Here is a 17,524-nt window from a genome sequence, read left to right on the forward strand (position 1 = left end):
ATCAGTGCCCATGAGTTAAAGCCCCGGGAGAGCCCGTGCCCCAAGAAGGAGGCCAAAAAAGAAAAAGAAAAGGAGCAGGGAGGTGAATGGGGGCAGAATTAGGAAGGTACCTACTTCTTCATCCATTCTTAATCCATCCCAAATAAGTGACCTGTGCACAAGACCCCTGCGAGGACACGCTCCCTGCACGCAGGTCCACGAGAAATTAAATCCCAAGCTGCAGCAAGGAGTCCTACCAGAAATAGGAAACCTCGTTTTTGTTCTTTTTTTTCCTGAAGGAGCAGCTCCAGGAAGGGTTAATGGCAGATGAGATATGTTCAGCGGGCTTTATTTATTTATTTTTCCTCCCCCCCTTTTTTTTTTTTCTTTCTTCCCCCCCCCCCCCCAAAACCAAACAACAAAAGCGCCTGAGAAAATGCAGCGCGCAGCTGAGAGCTGGCCGCCTGCCCACTAGGGCAGGGAAAATGCAGCTGGCTGGAAGCACAGCGCGGTGCCCACGGGCTTGGGATCCTGCCACAGCCCACGGCGGAGGGGCCCTGGGAACTCGACGGCCACGGGATAACCAGAAATATTCACCCCAAAGCGAGGGTGACGGCGGAGATGCCGGGATGGGGCCGGCACCCAACGGGGGGCAAAGAGAGGGGATGAAAGCAGCCCAAATCCTACCCTAAAAGCAAGGAAAATCTTGGGGGATTTGGGGTTTTCGCCACATCCCTGTCTGCCAGCTGGAGAAAGCATCATCAGGGTTGCCCTCCCGGTGAGGCTGGTGTGGTCTGAAAGCAGTAATTAGCTATCAAAGCAGCGAGGTGCTAGCAGAAACAGGGAGCTGCAGGGGGCTGGGTAAGCACCTGGGAGCCAATTTCATTTCCCCTCTCCCGGGAAAAGCAATCTCGCCGCTCCGCAGCTCCTTCCAGGAGGCTTTGGTGGTGCTGGGGACTGCGTCTCCTCTTCCACCTAAGTCCCCGAGGCTGCGGGGCAGCTCCCTTTTGATGAGCCAGATGTGCAGCCCCGCTGAATTGTGCTCGGCTCCATCCGTGTCTTAATCCTCAGAGCCTTCCAGTCTAGACAGGACACGACCGACTAATGCAAAAACCAAGCGAGAGGAGATCGACCGCCTCCCGTCGCGCTGCAAGCAGCAGGAAGCATCAAAGAGCACTTTGGCCATTCTTTTTTTTGGGGGTTTCTTGCAAAGGTGTTTTGCCCTTTTTTTTTTTTTTTTTCCAGGCAGGCTTTGGGGTTAGGGTGCTGCAGCCACGGGTGGCGTGTCCCCAGGAACGGGAACATCCTGCAAGATGCCCACGGGAGCTTCCCCGGCTGTAGGAAGCTTCTGATCTCATTCCACCTGGCTGCTGGGATGGTGGTGGAGTTAATTAATTGGTGCAATTAGCACGGAGCTATCCCTGCTTCCGATGGTTAGCTTTTTGGGGCATCCAGTTCCTGACTCTGCAAGGCTGCACTGAGCCTGCAAGCTCAGCCTCGAGCCCTGGGTGTTACCCAGCACAAACGTGATTTAATTTTGGAAATCCAGAGGGATTTCCCAAATTACCCACCCACAGGGTGGCCAGGTGGGCTGCCAGGAACCCCGTGGGGTTCAACGAGGAGGAGTGAAGGTTCCTGCCCTCGGATAGGGGCAGCACCAGGATGTGCAGGCAGCCTGGGAGCTTGCAGCAAACAGCAAAGGAAAGGCTCCTGCCAGAGGTCACCGCTTCGGCGAGCACCAAAGCGAAGCCCCAGCCCTGAATAATTCATGCTCCCTCTTTCTGCAGCATCTGGACACATCTGCTGTGTTCGCCGCCGCAGGCTCGCTCGCAGCTGACTCAGAAAATTGCGTTTTGGCAGCCGGGTACTGTTTCAAGTGGGTACTTTCCCTCCGGCGTTAAGCGAGCTGTGATTTTTGTGACAAACAGGGATTTTTGCTCCTCTTTTGCTGATGTCACTCCACGTCGTCCCGCGGGGAGCGGCGCTTGGATCCCTGCAGTCTAACACATCCTCGCTTCCCTTTGGGACAGATGGACTTGCAGCCAGGAGATCGTTTTCCCTTTTGATGCCCCAGGTTTCTATTTCACCCCAGCCTGGTATCGATCCCGCTGTCCCTGCGCTGGCAGCTCATTTTCCTAAAGGGGAAGAAAAAAAAAAAAGCTCCCCTCTGAGCTGAACGCAGGCAGAATGGAAAACACAGAGCTCTTATAAAGGTGCCTACGATTTCACCAAACCCTGCTGCATCCATGGCATCGCCACGGGATGTCATTTAATTCATCCTGACCTTTCCCTGCGAGATTGTGCTCGTGGCGTTATCCAGGATCCCTTCAGCCGCTCGCATTGCCAAGGTGACGTCCCGTTTGAATGCGTCAGCGGGGGAAGATCGCGCCGCCGTGATGCTTTGTTTGCTGTCCTGCCCGACGGGATCTTGGCAGGGATTCAGCAGATCGCAGCTGCTCCGGGCTGGACCGAAAGAGAGGCAAGCTGGGCGTCCTTACGGGGAGCTTTGTGCAGGCTGAGCACGAGGCTGGGGTCCCCTTTTTTGCAAGAAGATGTTTTTTTTGGGGGATGAGAATGGAGAAAAGTAATGCACGGAGAGGGTTTATCCTGGATGCTTCGAGGAAAAGGCTCTCAGCATGGCACTGGCACCTCCTGGCAGCCACCTCCTTTGGCAGCAGATGCTGGGCTGGTTTTGGAGCCCCAGCTGAGCTCCTCCAACCCGTGGCTTGAGGCTTGGGGAAAGCCCAGATGAGATAAAGCCACGGACGAGATAAAACCATGGATGAGATAAAGCCACGGACCAGATAACGCCACATACGAAATAAAGCCGTGGATGTGATAAGGTCACAGATGAGATAAAGCCATGGATGAGATAAAGCAAGGATGCCCACAGCTGATACCAGGCACAGTGGGACTGTGGGGCAGCACCCCAGGTGCTCAGCCCCATCCCATGCTGTTCAGGATGGATGTGACCCCTCGTGGTGCCTCCGAACATGCTGGGCAGCCCTCGAGGAGCAGCTGGTGGCACCGTTTTGAGGAACAGCCCTGGTGGGGTGGCCGTGAAGGTCCCCAGGCCGTGCTGGGGACGTGGAGGTGGCTCAGTGGCGCTTGAGGCAGCAGCTTGCCAAAGCAAAGCTGGGTTTGGGTGGTGGGCACAAAACCACCCAACATTTACCTCCTCCCACCCAAGGCTTTCCCAGTGTGTCCCAGGAGGAGATGGGGATGTAGGTGGGGAGGTTGTGAGTGTCCACAAAACGGTGTTGGTGCTGGGGACAAGCACAGCAGGATGAGGGACACGATCCCATTAAACCTCTCACCACACCCCACTCCACCAAGGGGCTGAAACTCCTGAAAAAGGGGGATTTCACCGCTGAATCCCATGACTCTCAAGGAGACTTTGGTGGTTGATGAGGACAGAGGCCGCAGCTAAAAGACACCTCAAACCCCACCAACTTCCCATAAGAGGCTCAGAAGTCTACAGTCACGGGGAAAAAAATAAATTGGGTGGCTTAGAGGGGCAAAGCCTGCTCTGCTTTGGATGCTGAAGGTAGGAAACCCCCGTGGAGGTTCCCCGTGTGTTCATCCAGAGACGAGCCAGACCCCAGCCCTGCACCCTCGTCCCATGGCTCTGATTGAAAGAGGTCCATCAGAGAGGACGGGACGGGACATGTTTTGGCTGTGGACACAGTACCTGTGTTCTCCTCGGACTGGTTGAAGCCGCAGATCTGGCAGATGCTGCGAACCCACTTGTTCATGTCGTCTTCGGTCTCGGCCACCAGATAGAAGGTCCTGTCGCTGGTCTTGATGTCAAAGATGTAGCTGTCCTGCAGCTCCTTCTTGTTGAAGGTCAGCCCCGCGTCCACCTGCTCGCAGAAGTTGAGGTTGATCACCCGTAAAGGTTTCTTGGAATGGTCATTTTTGTAGTACTCCAGGACGTCGGGGTCGCCGCTCATCCGACCGCTGCGCAGGACAAACCAGCGCTTCTTCCATGCCTGAAACCAAGCAGAGAAGGAGCATCAACCCCACTGCTCAAGCCACGAGGGCCACGAAACCACTGCCATGCATGGGGTGACACAGGTGGACGTCCCCTTTCCACCCCAGGATGCTCATGGACTGGGCATCCATACAAGCAGCACACAGACCCAGGACTTTGAGACCCAAATCCCACTGGTTATTTGGTTAGGTATGAAAATCCCAATGGCTCAATGACCCCGAGAAGTGCTAGTCCTGAGGCTTAGAGCAACCCTGCTCCCACCCTACAGCTCAGACATGCTCTTAGGACCTGAATACCCTTCGTTCCTGGATGACCATCTGCCAAAATGCCTTTCAGCAGCTTAGAGGATCTGAGGAGCTTCGGACACCACACCCTTGGTCCCCCGTCCATCAGAAAAACCCCTAAGAGGGGAGCATCTGCAGATACCGAGCACGCTGATCCCATCTCTGTTTAAATACCAGGATAGAAAGGCTAATAAAACCAAGGGGAAAGCGGTTCGGCTTTTTAAATATCAGGAATAATGCCAGGGGAGAACCCAGGCTTCATTTGTTTTTCCGCATCTTCTGCTCCCGAGTATGTAGGAAGCTCCTTAGCGAATAAAAGGTTATTATTGATTTCTAGGTATGGCAGCCCTTGGAAAAGAAATGCCAGTCATCAGCCCCGGTGCTGGGGGTTGAATATGGACATTCGAGGCCCGTCAGAACATTTTGGACTAAATATGGGACAGGGTAAGTTGAACACGCGGTCATCTTGCGCTCGATCCTTTGCACTGCCCCAACCTTTTCAAAAACAGTTGGGAGCCACAAAGGTAAAGTCCTAAATGCCACAAGTTCCAAGTTATATGGATAATCATGCAGTTGTAACTCCACAGGAGGGTTTTTTGGGGTGGGATCTGCATGGGCATCTCCATACTCGTGGGATGAACCCCCCTTGAGCTACTCAGCTCATCTGTCCCAGCAGAGCTACGCTGCCTTGCAGAAGGCTGAGCTCCCATGGTGTAAGGACGTGATGATCCAACTAAGCATAGTCCCTAAAACATTCACTTTGAGATTGAGGGCTTCCTTGGGAGGTGATGGAGAGAGGCAGCACTGGTTCATGCAAGTTCTCGTTGAATAAAATGACAGCTTTGCTACTAAATTGGTGTATTTTCCCATGTGCCCGGTGATAGGATGAAGGGGAATGGGCTAAAGTTGTGCCGGGAGAGGTTTAGGTTGGATTTTGGGAAAAACTTCTTTACCAAAAGGGTTGTGAGGCATTGGGATGGGCTGGCCAGGGAGGTCCTTAAAAGACGTTTAGATGTAGAGCTCAGTGATATGGTTTAGTGGAGGACTGGTTAGTGTCAGGTCAGAGGTTGGACTGGGTGATCTTGGAGGCCTTTTTGCACCAAAGGATGCCACGGGAGCAGATGTCATCCCTACCACCCTGCCCCAGCCATGGATGTTTGTTATTTTACTATTTTTCCAAATCGCCAGTTTTTGGGTTCATATGACGGTGAGAGGCTAGGGCACGAGAAAGCACATGACATCCCTAAGAAGGAAGAACCGACAGCCACAAACATCTTTGACAACCCAAGAGAGCCTCGGGGAGGTGCTGGGACCTCCACGATGCTCCCCATGAGGTGACAACAGCCCCACGAGGCTCCACCTGTAGGTGACGGGGCACGAGCCAGGTCTTGGACACCCACCTCTATCAGGATCCTACAGCTCTGGAGAACACGGTGGTTTAAATAAAGGAAAGAACCCCTTGTGATTATTTGCATCGTGCTTCCCAAAGGCTTAAAAATAGCTTTTGTTTGTGTCTTTGAGAGGTGTAACCTAATCAGTTTTGCACCGATTCCTAATCTGACTGCCGGGGCTGGGAAAAAAAAGCTTCGGTGCAGGCTTCCAAGTGCAGTGGAGCAGCAAATTGCTTAGCAAGAGGACTTGCGGGGCTGGCAGGTTTTGGTTTTGTCTGGGAGATGCTCACCCACTTCTTCTCAGACAGCTGCTCCTAGATGAAGAAATACACACACGAGGGAGCCGTGTCCGGCCGCTGCAGGGGAAAAAAGAGTTTCCCCAGGCAGCAGCAATAATTTGCCAGTCCATCTCCTCAAAATGGGTTAGCCAAATCTTTGGGGAACAAACTCATGAACATTTTTTTTCTAGCTCTGAAATGCCCCGTTAGCTTCTTCCTGATAACACCAAGCCATTTCTTTGCAGCTAGGTTGTATTAGAAAAAAACACAAAACACAGCAACTCGGATCCAGAATTTAGGGCTTTTAGGGAAAAAATGGGAGGAAATGCTGTAAGCGATGCCAGTGATGCCACCACAGTTCCCCTTTTTGTCTCTGTTACAAGACCCACAGCTTCTCTAGTTCTCTGTGGTCTGTCTGGTAGCAGTGGAAAGCCCCACACAGACAGTATTTTGAAGAGAAAATGGAATAGAAAATAGTAGAAAGGGTAAGAGGGAAAGGAAAGGAAAGGAAAGGAAAGGAAAGGAAAGGAAAGGAAAGGAAAGGAAAGGAAAGGAAAGGAAAGGAAAGGAAAGGAAAGGAAAGGAAAGGAAAGGAAAGGAAAGGAAAGGAAAGGAAAGGAAAGGAAAGGAAAGGAAAGGAAAGGAAAGGAAAGGAAAGGAAAGGAAAGAAAGGAAAGGAAAGGAAAGGAAAGGAAAGGAAAGGAAAGGAAAGGAAAGGAAAGGAAAGGAAAGGAAATATTTCCCTAGAAATCTCTCTGCCTTTCTCTTTCTCCCCCCACCACCACCTTTGTCCCCGGCAGCGCAGCACACCGCTGGTGTGAAATAAACCTGCCAGAATCTGACCTGACATGAATTGCAGCACCTAATCCAAGCTGGCATGTGGGATAAGCGACCGAGCTGTGATGTTGGGCAAATTTTTCACACCGAGATAAAAGCAGGGGCTGAGCGATTCGAGCAGCAAACCCAGCAGAGGGGCGAGCAGGTCCTGGTGCCCCAGATTTGCCACGGACCATAACCACGGGCACAGAACGGCTCCAGCTATTGCCCCATGACCCCCAGCTGCTGGTGGGGATGCTACCGTGTGCATGGGAAGCCCGTGCTGTCCCCCCTTGTCTGCTTCCAATTTTAGCATCCTTGCAGAATCAGCCCTGGGAAAGGGGGATAGAGATGGAGGTTTCATGGGGATGCACACAGTGCCATTTTCAGATGGGTTTTGAGTCATTTTGGGTGGCTACCTGCACCACGGAGCAGAAGCTCAGGAGAGAATTGCAGAATAACCTGCTGGTGACCTGTATGATAATGTCGTCTTCGTCGGAGTCCCTGCAGGCTTGTTATCTCATCTGACGGACAGGAGGATGCTGGTTTTATTATTCATGCAAGAAAGCCTCTCTCCTCCCTGCCTCGGTGCTAACTCAAAGGAGATAAATACATCTTGGATAAAGACAGGCTTGCAAGAAGGAGCAAGGAGTGAGGAAAACTCACATGGTAATTGTATTTATGAATTAATTGCCCCTGCCAGGTACCTTGGAGCCCCTCTTGGAGACCCTGATATCCCCAAGCCTGAGAGCAAATGAGCTTGAGCCCCGCATCCAAATCTACCCCCTCCAAAATCTTCCAAACACCTACTCCTCACCTGATGCCTGCTCACGGCGCCCTTCAGTGCACCGACACAACTCCGCGAGCAAGTCCCAGCCCTGGGACCACCAAAAAAAAGGATGGAGGAGACCTCAGCTGAGCACCCAGAGCCCGCTACCTGCGAGACAGTCTGCCCCGCCGTGCTGATCCCGGCTAATCACACGTCTGCGGCAGCCGAGTTCACGGCGAGTTCGTTAGCGGCATCACTTTAGGGGGAGGCTTTGATTGACAGCGTTAATAACGCCGAGCTGCAGCAGCGAGAGCCTGCGGGGCACAGGGAGCCTTGCCGGGGTGCACGGCGACTCCTCCTCGGCTCACCGGGGAGCCAGGGAATTAATAGAAATTAAAAAAAAAATCAGCTTTGTGTGCGTCTGAGGCTGTCAAGCCTTTCCTCCTGGGGGTTTCTCCCCTCTTCGGAGGGGTAATTAGCTTTTGGAGCACACACTGAATGGCTATGTGCAAAACCCACCCTGGGGTGGCATGGCCAGCACAGGACTTCGTGCACCGAGTGACTCTTTCAGGCTGGGATGTGGTTTTAAGGAGGTTTTTAGGACTAAAACCTATCCGGAAGATCATTAAAAAAGCTCATAAAAAAAAATATGAAAGCTTCAAACCCAGCTCCTGCCACCAGAAATTGTTGTTACGGGGGAAGAAATGGATTGAGATGGCTTCTACCCACGGAGGTGGTGGTGGGAGCCGCAGGACCATTGCGTCCCCGTTGGCTCCCCACGGCCCTGCTGGGCTCTGCAGAGGGCAACAAAGCAGTGACACAATGTGGAAAGCACTTCCCTCGGTATTTACTTTAGGGGAGTTCTCCGGCTGGAAAGATTTCAAGAGTTCAAGGCTGCGCTGTGGATCTTAGGAAAATAAAGATGTCCCTGGGTGATGCGAGGGCACCGACCGCTTTTCTGCTGGGATGCTGGAGTCGCTGGTCCGGGATGGGGTGGAAAAATCAAATAAAAAATGGTGAGGTTGTGCTTACACCGTGCAGAAGAGAGAAAGAGGAGCTGCAGGCAAACTCTGCTGGAAGATGCACGGGGATGGCGCCAGAGGTGATGGAAAGCTCCCATTAGATGGAAGGAAAATATTTCACAAAGAGTGGTGGGACTAAAAAGATGCGAGGGATGTCCAGCCTTGGAGACATTCAAAACCTGCCAGGACAAGGCCTGGAGAAGATGATTTACCTTCAGAGTTGGCCTTCACTTCAAAGCTTTGAGCAAGAGATTGGGCCAGAGAGCTCTGAGCTCCCTTCCAACCTCAATTATCTCTGAATCTAAATGACTTTTCCATAACTAGATCCAGCTCCCAGTGAGGAACTGATACACGCTGAACTTGCTGTGAAAAGACACGATGAACACGCTCACACCCTGAACCCCAACGTGGGGCTGGCACAGCACCCTGCTACACGTCCGTTTCACGTGAGAAAGGGCAGTACTGACATTTTTTGACTCTCCTTGAGTAAAGGAGACTTTTCTGGGTGATTTCTTTTTCATAAGGTGGCAAGAAAGAGGAGAGATCTGGAGCCCAGCTCCTGCCCTGGGGCTGGCTGCAGACAGTTCATGTGCGGGGCCTCCACCGTAGCCCTGCTGCCCCGTCACAGATTTCGTTATCTGGAAGTATTTCCTGCTATTCAGCCCTGCTCTGCATTTCTCTCTGTTATTCCTAGCCGAAATTTCTTCCCCCCCCACCGCAGCACACCCTTCTTCGGGGGATCGGAGCAGCAAAACAGAAGAGCGAAAAGGGAACGCGTCCTACAAAAGCAAGGCCCTGGGTGATATCACCAGGGCCCCAAAGGGCCGCGCACTGAGTCTCCATCCAACTGTTTAGTCTGGGTCTGGTCCAGAAGCCAGGGCAGCTAAAGGGATTTTTCATGCTTGGCCTCAAGGTGCTTTGTTTTTGGCCGTGGGGGTCCCGGGGGTGCTTCCCCAGAAGATCCCCAAGGATCTTCTCCCCGGGGGGAGATCCCCAAGGAGGAGCCCCCAGCCCCTCTCTGGGCAGCCTGTGCCAGGGCTCCGGCACCCGCCCAGCCCAGCAGTGCTTCCTGAGGGGCAGAGGGCACCTCCTGGGCTCCAGGCTGGGCCCGGGGCCTCTGGGCCTGGCCCTGGGCACCCCAAAGGATCACCTCCCTCGGACTGCTGGCCCTGCTCTGCCCCATGCGGCCCAGGAGACCATGAGGCCTTTGAGCAAGGGCACGTAGCTGCCTCCTGTTCCACTCAGTGCCCACCATGACCCCCAGGGCCATTTCTCTTCAGGAAGCACACAGCATTGCCCCAGAGCCCACAGCAGTCTCTGGTCACCCCATAACACCTTGCCTTTCCTTTAAAACACCCATTTCATCTCCCTTCTCCCTCCCCAGGTCAATGGTCCGTAGTAAGAGCCGCCCGCGGGCAGACCGACAGACGTCAACACGCACGGCACAAGCACACAAGCAGCCAAGAGAGGAGTTTATTTTGCTTTTTGAGAACAGAACTTGGGGTTTCTGGAAGCAAAAGCAAACTGCTTGGAGATTTTTCCCCTCCTGAGGCTTTGGTATCAGGCCCTGATAAGCGCTTTCCCGGCGGGATATGAGAACCAGTTGGCAGAGACAGGGGCCCGTTACACAAGCAGGGCTGGACATGGGAACTCAGCACAAACAAATGACTTTGATAACCGAGACCGAGTTTTTCAAGCTTTCTGGGCAGGCTGTGCTGTCACTGTCTCTTTTTCCCTGGAGCAGGCATTGGAAGGGGTGAGAGAGAGCAGGAGGCCTCCATAAGAGCAAAATAAATCCCACAGCACTGTCAGTGCTTCCTTCCCTCACCTATAACTTTGGGCTGCTCCCATAAAAATAGGGGTTTGCCCCCAAAAAACACATTGCACTGGCCACAGATCCTGCCCCAGACTTGGCGTGCCGATGTCTCTGGTGAACATACGCCAGTCTCTGCCCACACGAAACATGTTGCAGGGATGCTTTTACCCATTAGCACTCAAATCCCAAGCAGGGCTCGTGTTACAAAGCTGCGCCGATCTAAAGCAATACTTTTGAACCAAGAAAAGAAGTTGAAAAAGACAACTCGAGGCTGAGTTTTGATCATCTGGGAGGAAGGCACCCGTGTCAGCTTTTGGAGTCGATACTATAATTAAACTGCTCTGCCCTCCACCTCTTAGGTGAAGGAGGATGGAAATAGAGATGGAAGAGGGGAATAAGAGCCGTGTCCTTCCCGCTGCCCTTGGCACACTAATTCCTTCACTTAAAGAATGCGGGAAAAGGGTCTTACAGATGATACTGAACCTCTTCAGCGTTTGGCAAGCTTTATGAGAAGCACAAATCAGTACCTGCTGTTAGCTTTGAGATGATCAGCAGGAGGTATCGTGGGGCTGAAGGTGATAGCAAAGTGTCAGGAAGTTTCTCCCCTCATCTAAATGACTGACTCTTGGTTTCTCTACCTTAAAATGGGGTATTTGAGGTGGGTTTTCCTTTCCAAGGATGATTTCCAGTTTTAGAAGAACTCCAAAGCTTGTTAATTTTGCATCGCTTTTATATGTTGCCCCAGTGTGTAACCATTGCCAGTTGGATAAACCTCTTCAAAAGTGAGATGATGGGGCAAAAAAATAGCCCCCGACCCCTGGGAATTCTGTGGGAACTGGGCGTCCTCACGCCTTAAAAAAACAAACAAACAAACAAATTTGGACCTTCACCTTTCCTTGTCACAGCTCCTTTGTCAAGAAAATATTACCATGGTAGCCCCAACATGAGAAACTATCCAAAATCTGGGCTGCTTTGTGCCAGGCGCCACATGGTGAGAAACTGCATTAGCTCAGAGATGCCAGACTGGAAGAGAAAAGGCAGAGCAGGAATGAAAGGAGAGCGCTAACCCAGCCAGGGCTACCCAAACCTTTAGCAGAAGCGAGGAAAGGACTTTATCTTCTGGCTCTGAGGCCAATAAAACACTCCCTTGATCTTTGACTCCAATACCTTTTACTCTGTGGTCTTTTCCTTGTGGAGATTTCCTCCTTTTCACGTCTAGTTTATTTCTAGCTGTGGTCAAGGTGCATGTGTCTGCCTGAGTCTCTTGCTCACAGAAATAATCATTTTTTTAACACACAAAAAACTGTTCTTGCCTCCAGGTGCTGGTTCAAGCGAACTGACTCCCTTTCAGAGGAAACGAAGCCATTTATCCCTCCCAAATGTTCCCTGAATCTAGTGGGGATGCATATTTAGGGCTACGAGGAGGCTGGATCACCAGGATATCCTCCAGACCCAAAAGACACCTTCTGCCCCCTAAATACAGGAGGCAAGAGGAGGCATCTTCAAGGTACTGATCTGCTCCCCTTTGACCATGACAAATGGCAGACATCACGACCCACACATATTGTCTTTGGTTAAACCCACGTTTTCTATGAATGGGTTAAGATTATTCTAATTTCACCAAAGTCACTTCAGCCTGAACCAAACCCAGGCCTCTCGCAGAGGCAATGGCGACAACAGCGAACTCCTGGGACGTGGCCCAGATCTCACATTTCAGTGGGCTTTACCAGAGCATGGGGGACTTTTTTGGTGAGGCTGTAGGGTGGACGAAAGGAGGGAATGGGAACGCTTCTCATCTGAGGAGTGAGCAAACATCTGAGTGTGCTTGAAGCAACTGCACCCAGAGGAGATGGCTCAGAGCTCCCCCTGCAGCTGTCCCAGATGGAAAGTAATGCAAACACAAGAAGAATTTGAGGATATTTCAGGTGATGGGGCAAGAGAAGCAGCCCTATTGTGTCTGTAAACTACAGAAAAACAGAGGAATTGTCTGAGGAATCCAACAATGGCAGGGAGAAGGTGGTGGAGATGACCTGCTCACTCCTGCCTAACACAAGGATGACAGGGCATCATTGAAGATAACAGGAGCCAAGCCTGGGGCACACAAAAGGAGACTTTAATTTGGGCAATGCAGAAACAATCAGTGGGATTGTTTCTCGTGGCTAAGCTGGTTGGGGGAGGTGGGGTTTATTCCTGCAGTATAAAAGGGCTACCTAACGAGTGGATTCCCTGGTGCTTCATAATGTGCAGGCTCTGGAGAAAGCCTCTCCTGGGTTAAAAGCAGATTTTTCTTCTCCTTTAGATGAAACTGGTAGATACCTAATTATCTCTTCCTGCTGAAACCTGCTGAAGGATTTACCACTTTCCAGGAGACACTCACAGACAGCACAAGCACATTGGGGTGTACGTGGGGACAACCCCAGACCTGCACAACACGAGGGGACAAATTTCACTTGTTGCACAGCCAAACTAAGTGAACTTCTTGTTTTAAGCCCAGTAAACTTCTCCAGGGAACCAGCTCACCCTGCTCGGGCCTCCTGAGGTCCCTTCCAACCTGAATTATTCAATGGTGCTATGACCATAAACCGATCTCTTCTACATCAGATGCTCTTTATGTTCACATGAAACCCGGTAAGCACTTGTTTGTCTTTACATCAAGCCATCATCTCTGAAAAAAAAAATAAATAAGGAAAGGAAAGAAGCAGGGTTGCTTCCAATTTATCACTTTGTGGCTTTGGCATCTCACAACGGGCTCTTGTGATGCTTTTCTCCAGCAGACTGAAGGATCCTTAGCACCTTTGCTGGGAGAAAATATCACATTCACCTGCGTGCTGCAACCCCTCAGCTCTTCTGAAAAGGTAACCAGCTGCCAGCCTAGGCATTTTCTGTGCTAAACACCGTTTCTGCAATACTTTCACGTTCCCTTTCTTACTCTTTGGCATCAACATTAGTAGGCAGCTAGTCTAATACAGCTTGCTGTTGCTGTACATAAGGAGAAATAAATGCACCTTTTACCCCTTTCTTTCAACGTCAAAGGTTGCAGTAACTATTTCTGCCGCAGCCTCACTCATGTCAGGAGCTGCTCATGCAGTTTCTTTCTCCTAAACCCAGCAAATCCCTGCATTTGATGATTCATTGCACCTTTCCATAGGAACAATCTTCATTTCTTCGCCTTTGATGTACAACTTTGCACGGGGCTGTATTCTAACGTATTTTGTTTAAATCGGCTCTGCTTGCCAAGTGATCCAGACTGCTCCATCTGATGAATTTGTCTTCAACATTTACTGCTTCATTACCCTTTGTGCCACTGGCAGCATCTCCCCGCAGGAGCCATCAGATCCGTTTCACTTATAGAAATGCTGAGAACTAGCATTAATCCCTGAAAAACAGCACAGAGAAAAGCCACAAAAGAGGACGACATCTTTCTTAGAATCTATCAGGTTTTAATTCACCTTTCACGACTGCAGGGCTGTCCGGGCTGCCCTTGTTATCCTATAACTGACCTGCCCCTAACAGGACTGCTTTCACCCCGTATCTGCAAAGCTGTTGTGCTTTTCTCCCACACTGTGGTGGAGAGGAAACAAGACTGCTGCAGGGAAACTCAATCCATGAATTTCCCTGCAGGAATTTTTTTGTACTGCTCTGCTCACCATTTCCTCAAGTACCAGACCTTCAAATCTCTCCATGGCCCTTCAGTGATGGGTTCTCTTAGTAGATAAAACTTGTAGATGAAATTTGAGATGAACTAGATGAATCTTGTAGGTGAAAAAATTCAGGGATTTTAGGAAAAAATTAGGAAAAGTTTCTTTACTGTGAGGATGCTCAGACGCAAGCTCAGACACTGGTGCAGGGCTTCCTCGGGAGGTGGCACTTTATTAATCAAATGTCTGCCCTACCTCTTGCTTTCTACCAGCAGACAAAGCGTGTTCCTGAGCACACAACAGTCTCTCTGGCCTTGGGAACTCAAGTGCGTAAGAAGTGACTTGATAAACATGAGTGTGGTTTAGCCAGCAGAGATGAGGCAGTCAAATGGATGAGAAGATGGCCTACCCAAAACCCACTCTTAATTGTGATGCTTATGTCATAGAATCACAGAATCATTAAGGTCAGAAAAGCCCTCCAGGATCATCTGGTCCAACCACCCCCCTCCCACCAATGTCACCACCAAACCGTCCCCAGGCACCACGTCCAACCTCTCCTTGAACACCCCCAGGGACGAGGACTCCCCCACCTCCCTGGGCAACCCGTCCCAAGGCCTGACCGCTCTTGCTGAGCAGAAATGTCTCCTCATTGCCAACCTGAGCCTCCCCTGGCACAGCCGCTCCTCACAGGACTTGTGTCCCAGGCCCTTCCCCAGCTTCGGAGCCCTTCTCTGGCCATGCTCCAGAGCCTCAATGTCCTTCTGGGAGTGAGGGGCCCAAAGCTGAACCCAGCACTCGAGGGGCGGCCTCAGAGAGCAGAGCCCAGGGGGACGAGCACCTCCCTGGCCCTGTTGGTTGCACTCTTCCTGATACAAAATTAGAGCTGTGAGGCCTACAGAAGCTCCTGTAGTATCAGATATGGGAAGCTGCAGGATTTCCAGTCATTCCTCTTTCCCAGCTAACCAACAACACAGCGAGAACAGGCTCTTGACATCAAATACTCCTAGTCTGACCTGAAGGATGGCCACAAATCTGGCTGAACGAGGCAGAAAAATAACCCAAGGACATGGTAACAGATTGCCTGGTTTAAGGACTTCAATAAAATGAAGGAAGCCAAGGGGGGAATGAATCGGGTGAGGTGCTGGGAACCACTTCACAACAGCTGAGAAGCTGCAGGATCAAAAGGACCATTTAGTAGGAACTTTGCGGATTAGCTTTTTCTCCTTAAATTTAAATTACTTCACAAAAGTGGCTGAAGCCCAGACATGACTGTGGTAGTCTGCTGTTCCCCCTGACTGATCACACAGCCTCATCTTCTCAGGAGCCCAGCCTGAATCCCACATTTCAGGCCTCAAAGCAGCGGGCATGAGGATGGGTGCTAACTCCGTGCCACCACAACGCCAGAGCAGCTCCTCTGCTCGCTGATGTGTGTGGAAAACTGTTACCAGCATTTCCCTCGGCGGGTTGAAATGGTGCTCAGCCACTGACGTGCACTCGGTGGAGGATGGGGCCCACCACCTCTCCCTCTGCTGGAATCCCTGTGGCCACCGTCCCCAGCTGGTGACCCCGTCGATATCTGAAAAGCCTTTCCCAAAGCAGCAAACCTCTCTCCTTTCATGTATTATTAAAATCCTCCCTGGTTAATTTATTAGGGCACTCTGAGCTGGAAAAATGACCTCTTTGTCGACCCACTTAACCATGCTCCACTCAAACACAAAGCCGTCAGAAGGGCTAAGGCAAGAGCCAGGGAAGTTGTGCGCAGACTGATGTCCTTTGTCCCTGCGAGACAGCTCCAGGATGGAAGTGCCGGGACTCCCTGGCACGAGAGCAAAGGGTTAGACACAAGCCTTCACAGACAAAACCACAAAGGAAACATTCAGCCCATGCGCCGCACGGACACAGCCAGAGAAACAAGACTCCCCGGTCCTCCCTCCTACGCAGCGCTGAGCCCTCCCTGAACCTATGGATTTGGGAAGAAACCTTAAGCCTTCCCCACGCTGGCTCGTCTCGAAATACAAATGGAAAATGTGATGGTAACAGGGGACGAGCCCATCTGCATGTGTTGGCCTAGGAGTCGCAGAGCTCATGGAAAAGCTCCGGCTGAAGGCATCCAGGCCTGCAGGTGGACCGTCCTCTTCTCATCTCCTGGGTTTCTCCAGCCAGAGGATTGCTGGATTTGCTCCGCAGCAATCCCAAATTCGAATGAACAGATACGGGGTGTGGAGGAGCAGGAGATCGGCACTGCGAGGCAGAGCCGGGTACACCAAATTGACAGCACAAACAGCAGTTGGCACCAAAAGCACCCCTGTAAGTGAAATGAATGGGATTAGCCGTCATTAGGTCTTGTTTTTCCATTAGTGTCATAAAGATGAAGCTGCTCTCCTGCCATAAAGGCGGCCTGTAAAGTGCTCAGCCTCGACGGGACTCTCAGGCTATTAGGGAGGACACAAAAGCTCGATTTGCTTCATCACCACCCAAGTGTCTGGCGAGTGCAGCAGGGACAAAATGAAGCCACGAGGTGCCTGCATAGCGCAGGGGACTGGGGGCCCCATCCCATGCCCTGCTCTTTACCCTATAATAACACCAGCTTCTTGCCGGAGAGCGTTTTAAAGCCCAAATGCTTTGTGATGCTTGGACTGAGCCTCAGTCTCATGGGATACGCTTTGCCTCAAGCAAATGTGCTGCTGATTATCCTTGCTACGAAGGGTGCATGTAAAGAAAGGCTCGTGGGGACAGCTAAACAAACAGCGGGCTGAATTTCACCCCATAGGAGAAGACCTGGAGGGGGACCTTGGAGGTAGACATGAAATGCATTAATTCCTGCCTGGTTTCAGCTTCATAAAGCTCATACATTACGGCTGTTTTATGACATAATTTACACAGAACAGAAGTGAACAAAATAAACTACAGCAGATATCTGAGATCGGGAGGCAGGAGTTGGTGAGATCTGACGCTGCAGCTGACATTTCTCTGTCAAAGGCTTGGAAAAAGGGGTTTTTACCCTGTTGTACTGCAGTTTTCTGAGTGCCAAATCGAGACCTGATCTCAGATGGATGTTACAAATATAAATAAAGGAAGAAAGGAATTGAGCTCCTATCTGCAGAAATACTTTGGGGGTGGAAAGTGTAGTTATGGGTGGGGAGTAATTTTTCTGCCTGCAATGGTTCTGCGGACCGAGAGGTAGAAAACAGCGCGTGGGAACCTGAACCTGCAGCAAAGAGGGGTGGAAAGATCAGTAACTGATGAGTTTTATTGCAGCATGTGTTAATCATCCCTCTAGAAGAGGGATGGGGATGGGGGTGGAGAACTTGGCAGCGGGGAGGAGAACGGCTGGGGGAAATGACAGTTCTGAGCTGCATTTGTAATGCTAACTCACATCTGGGATCAATCCTGGAATGGGAACACAGTGTCTGGCCTGGGCAAGCCAGGAGGAAATGAACTTCGTGGCTAACCTGCATGAAGAACCCGACCCGGTGAGCCAAGCGTGGCCTTTGGAGGTGTTCCTCAAGTGACCCGGGGGCACGGACTACCGCAGAT

The 17,524-nt window shown here is 51.3% G+C and overlaps 1 protein-coding gene across 3 annotated transcripts in view; it reads right to left on the bottom strand.

Annotated features, from left to right (window-relative positions):
- The window catches only part of GAB2 (GRB2 associated binding protein 2), a 75,507-nt gene that overhangs the window by 31,234 nt on the left and 26,749 nt on the right, over nt 1-17,524 (bottom strand). For all 3 annotated transcript variants that reach the window (XR_011102037.1, XM_068700857.1, XM_068700779.1), the window contains exon 2: nt 3,671-3,971. Coding sequence is in view for 2 of the 3 variants with exons in the window: in XM_068700857.1 (XP_068556958.1) it covers nt 3,671-3,971 (301 nt within the window). In the remaining variant the exon portion in view is untranslated. The remainder of the gene's footprint in view (nt 1-3,670; nt 3,972-17,524) is intronic.

This window comes from Anas acuta, chromosome 1 (assembly GCF_963932015.1).
Source record: "Anas acuta chromosome 1, bAnaAcu1.1, whole genome shotgun sequence".
NCBI lineage: Eukaryota > Metazoa > Chordata > Aves > Anseriformes > Anatidae > Anas > Anas acuta.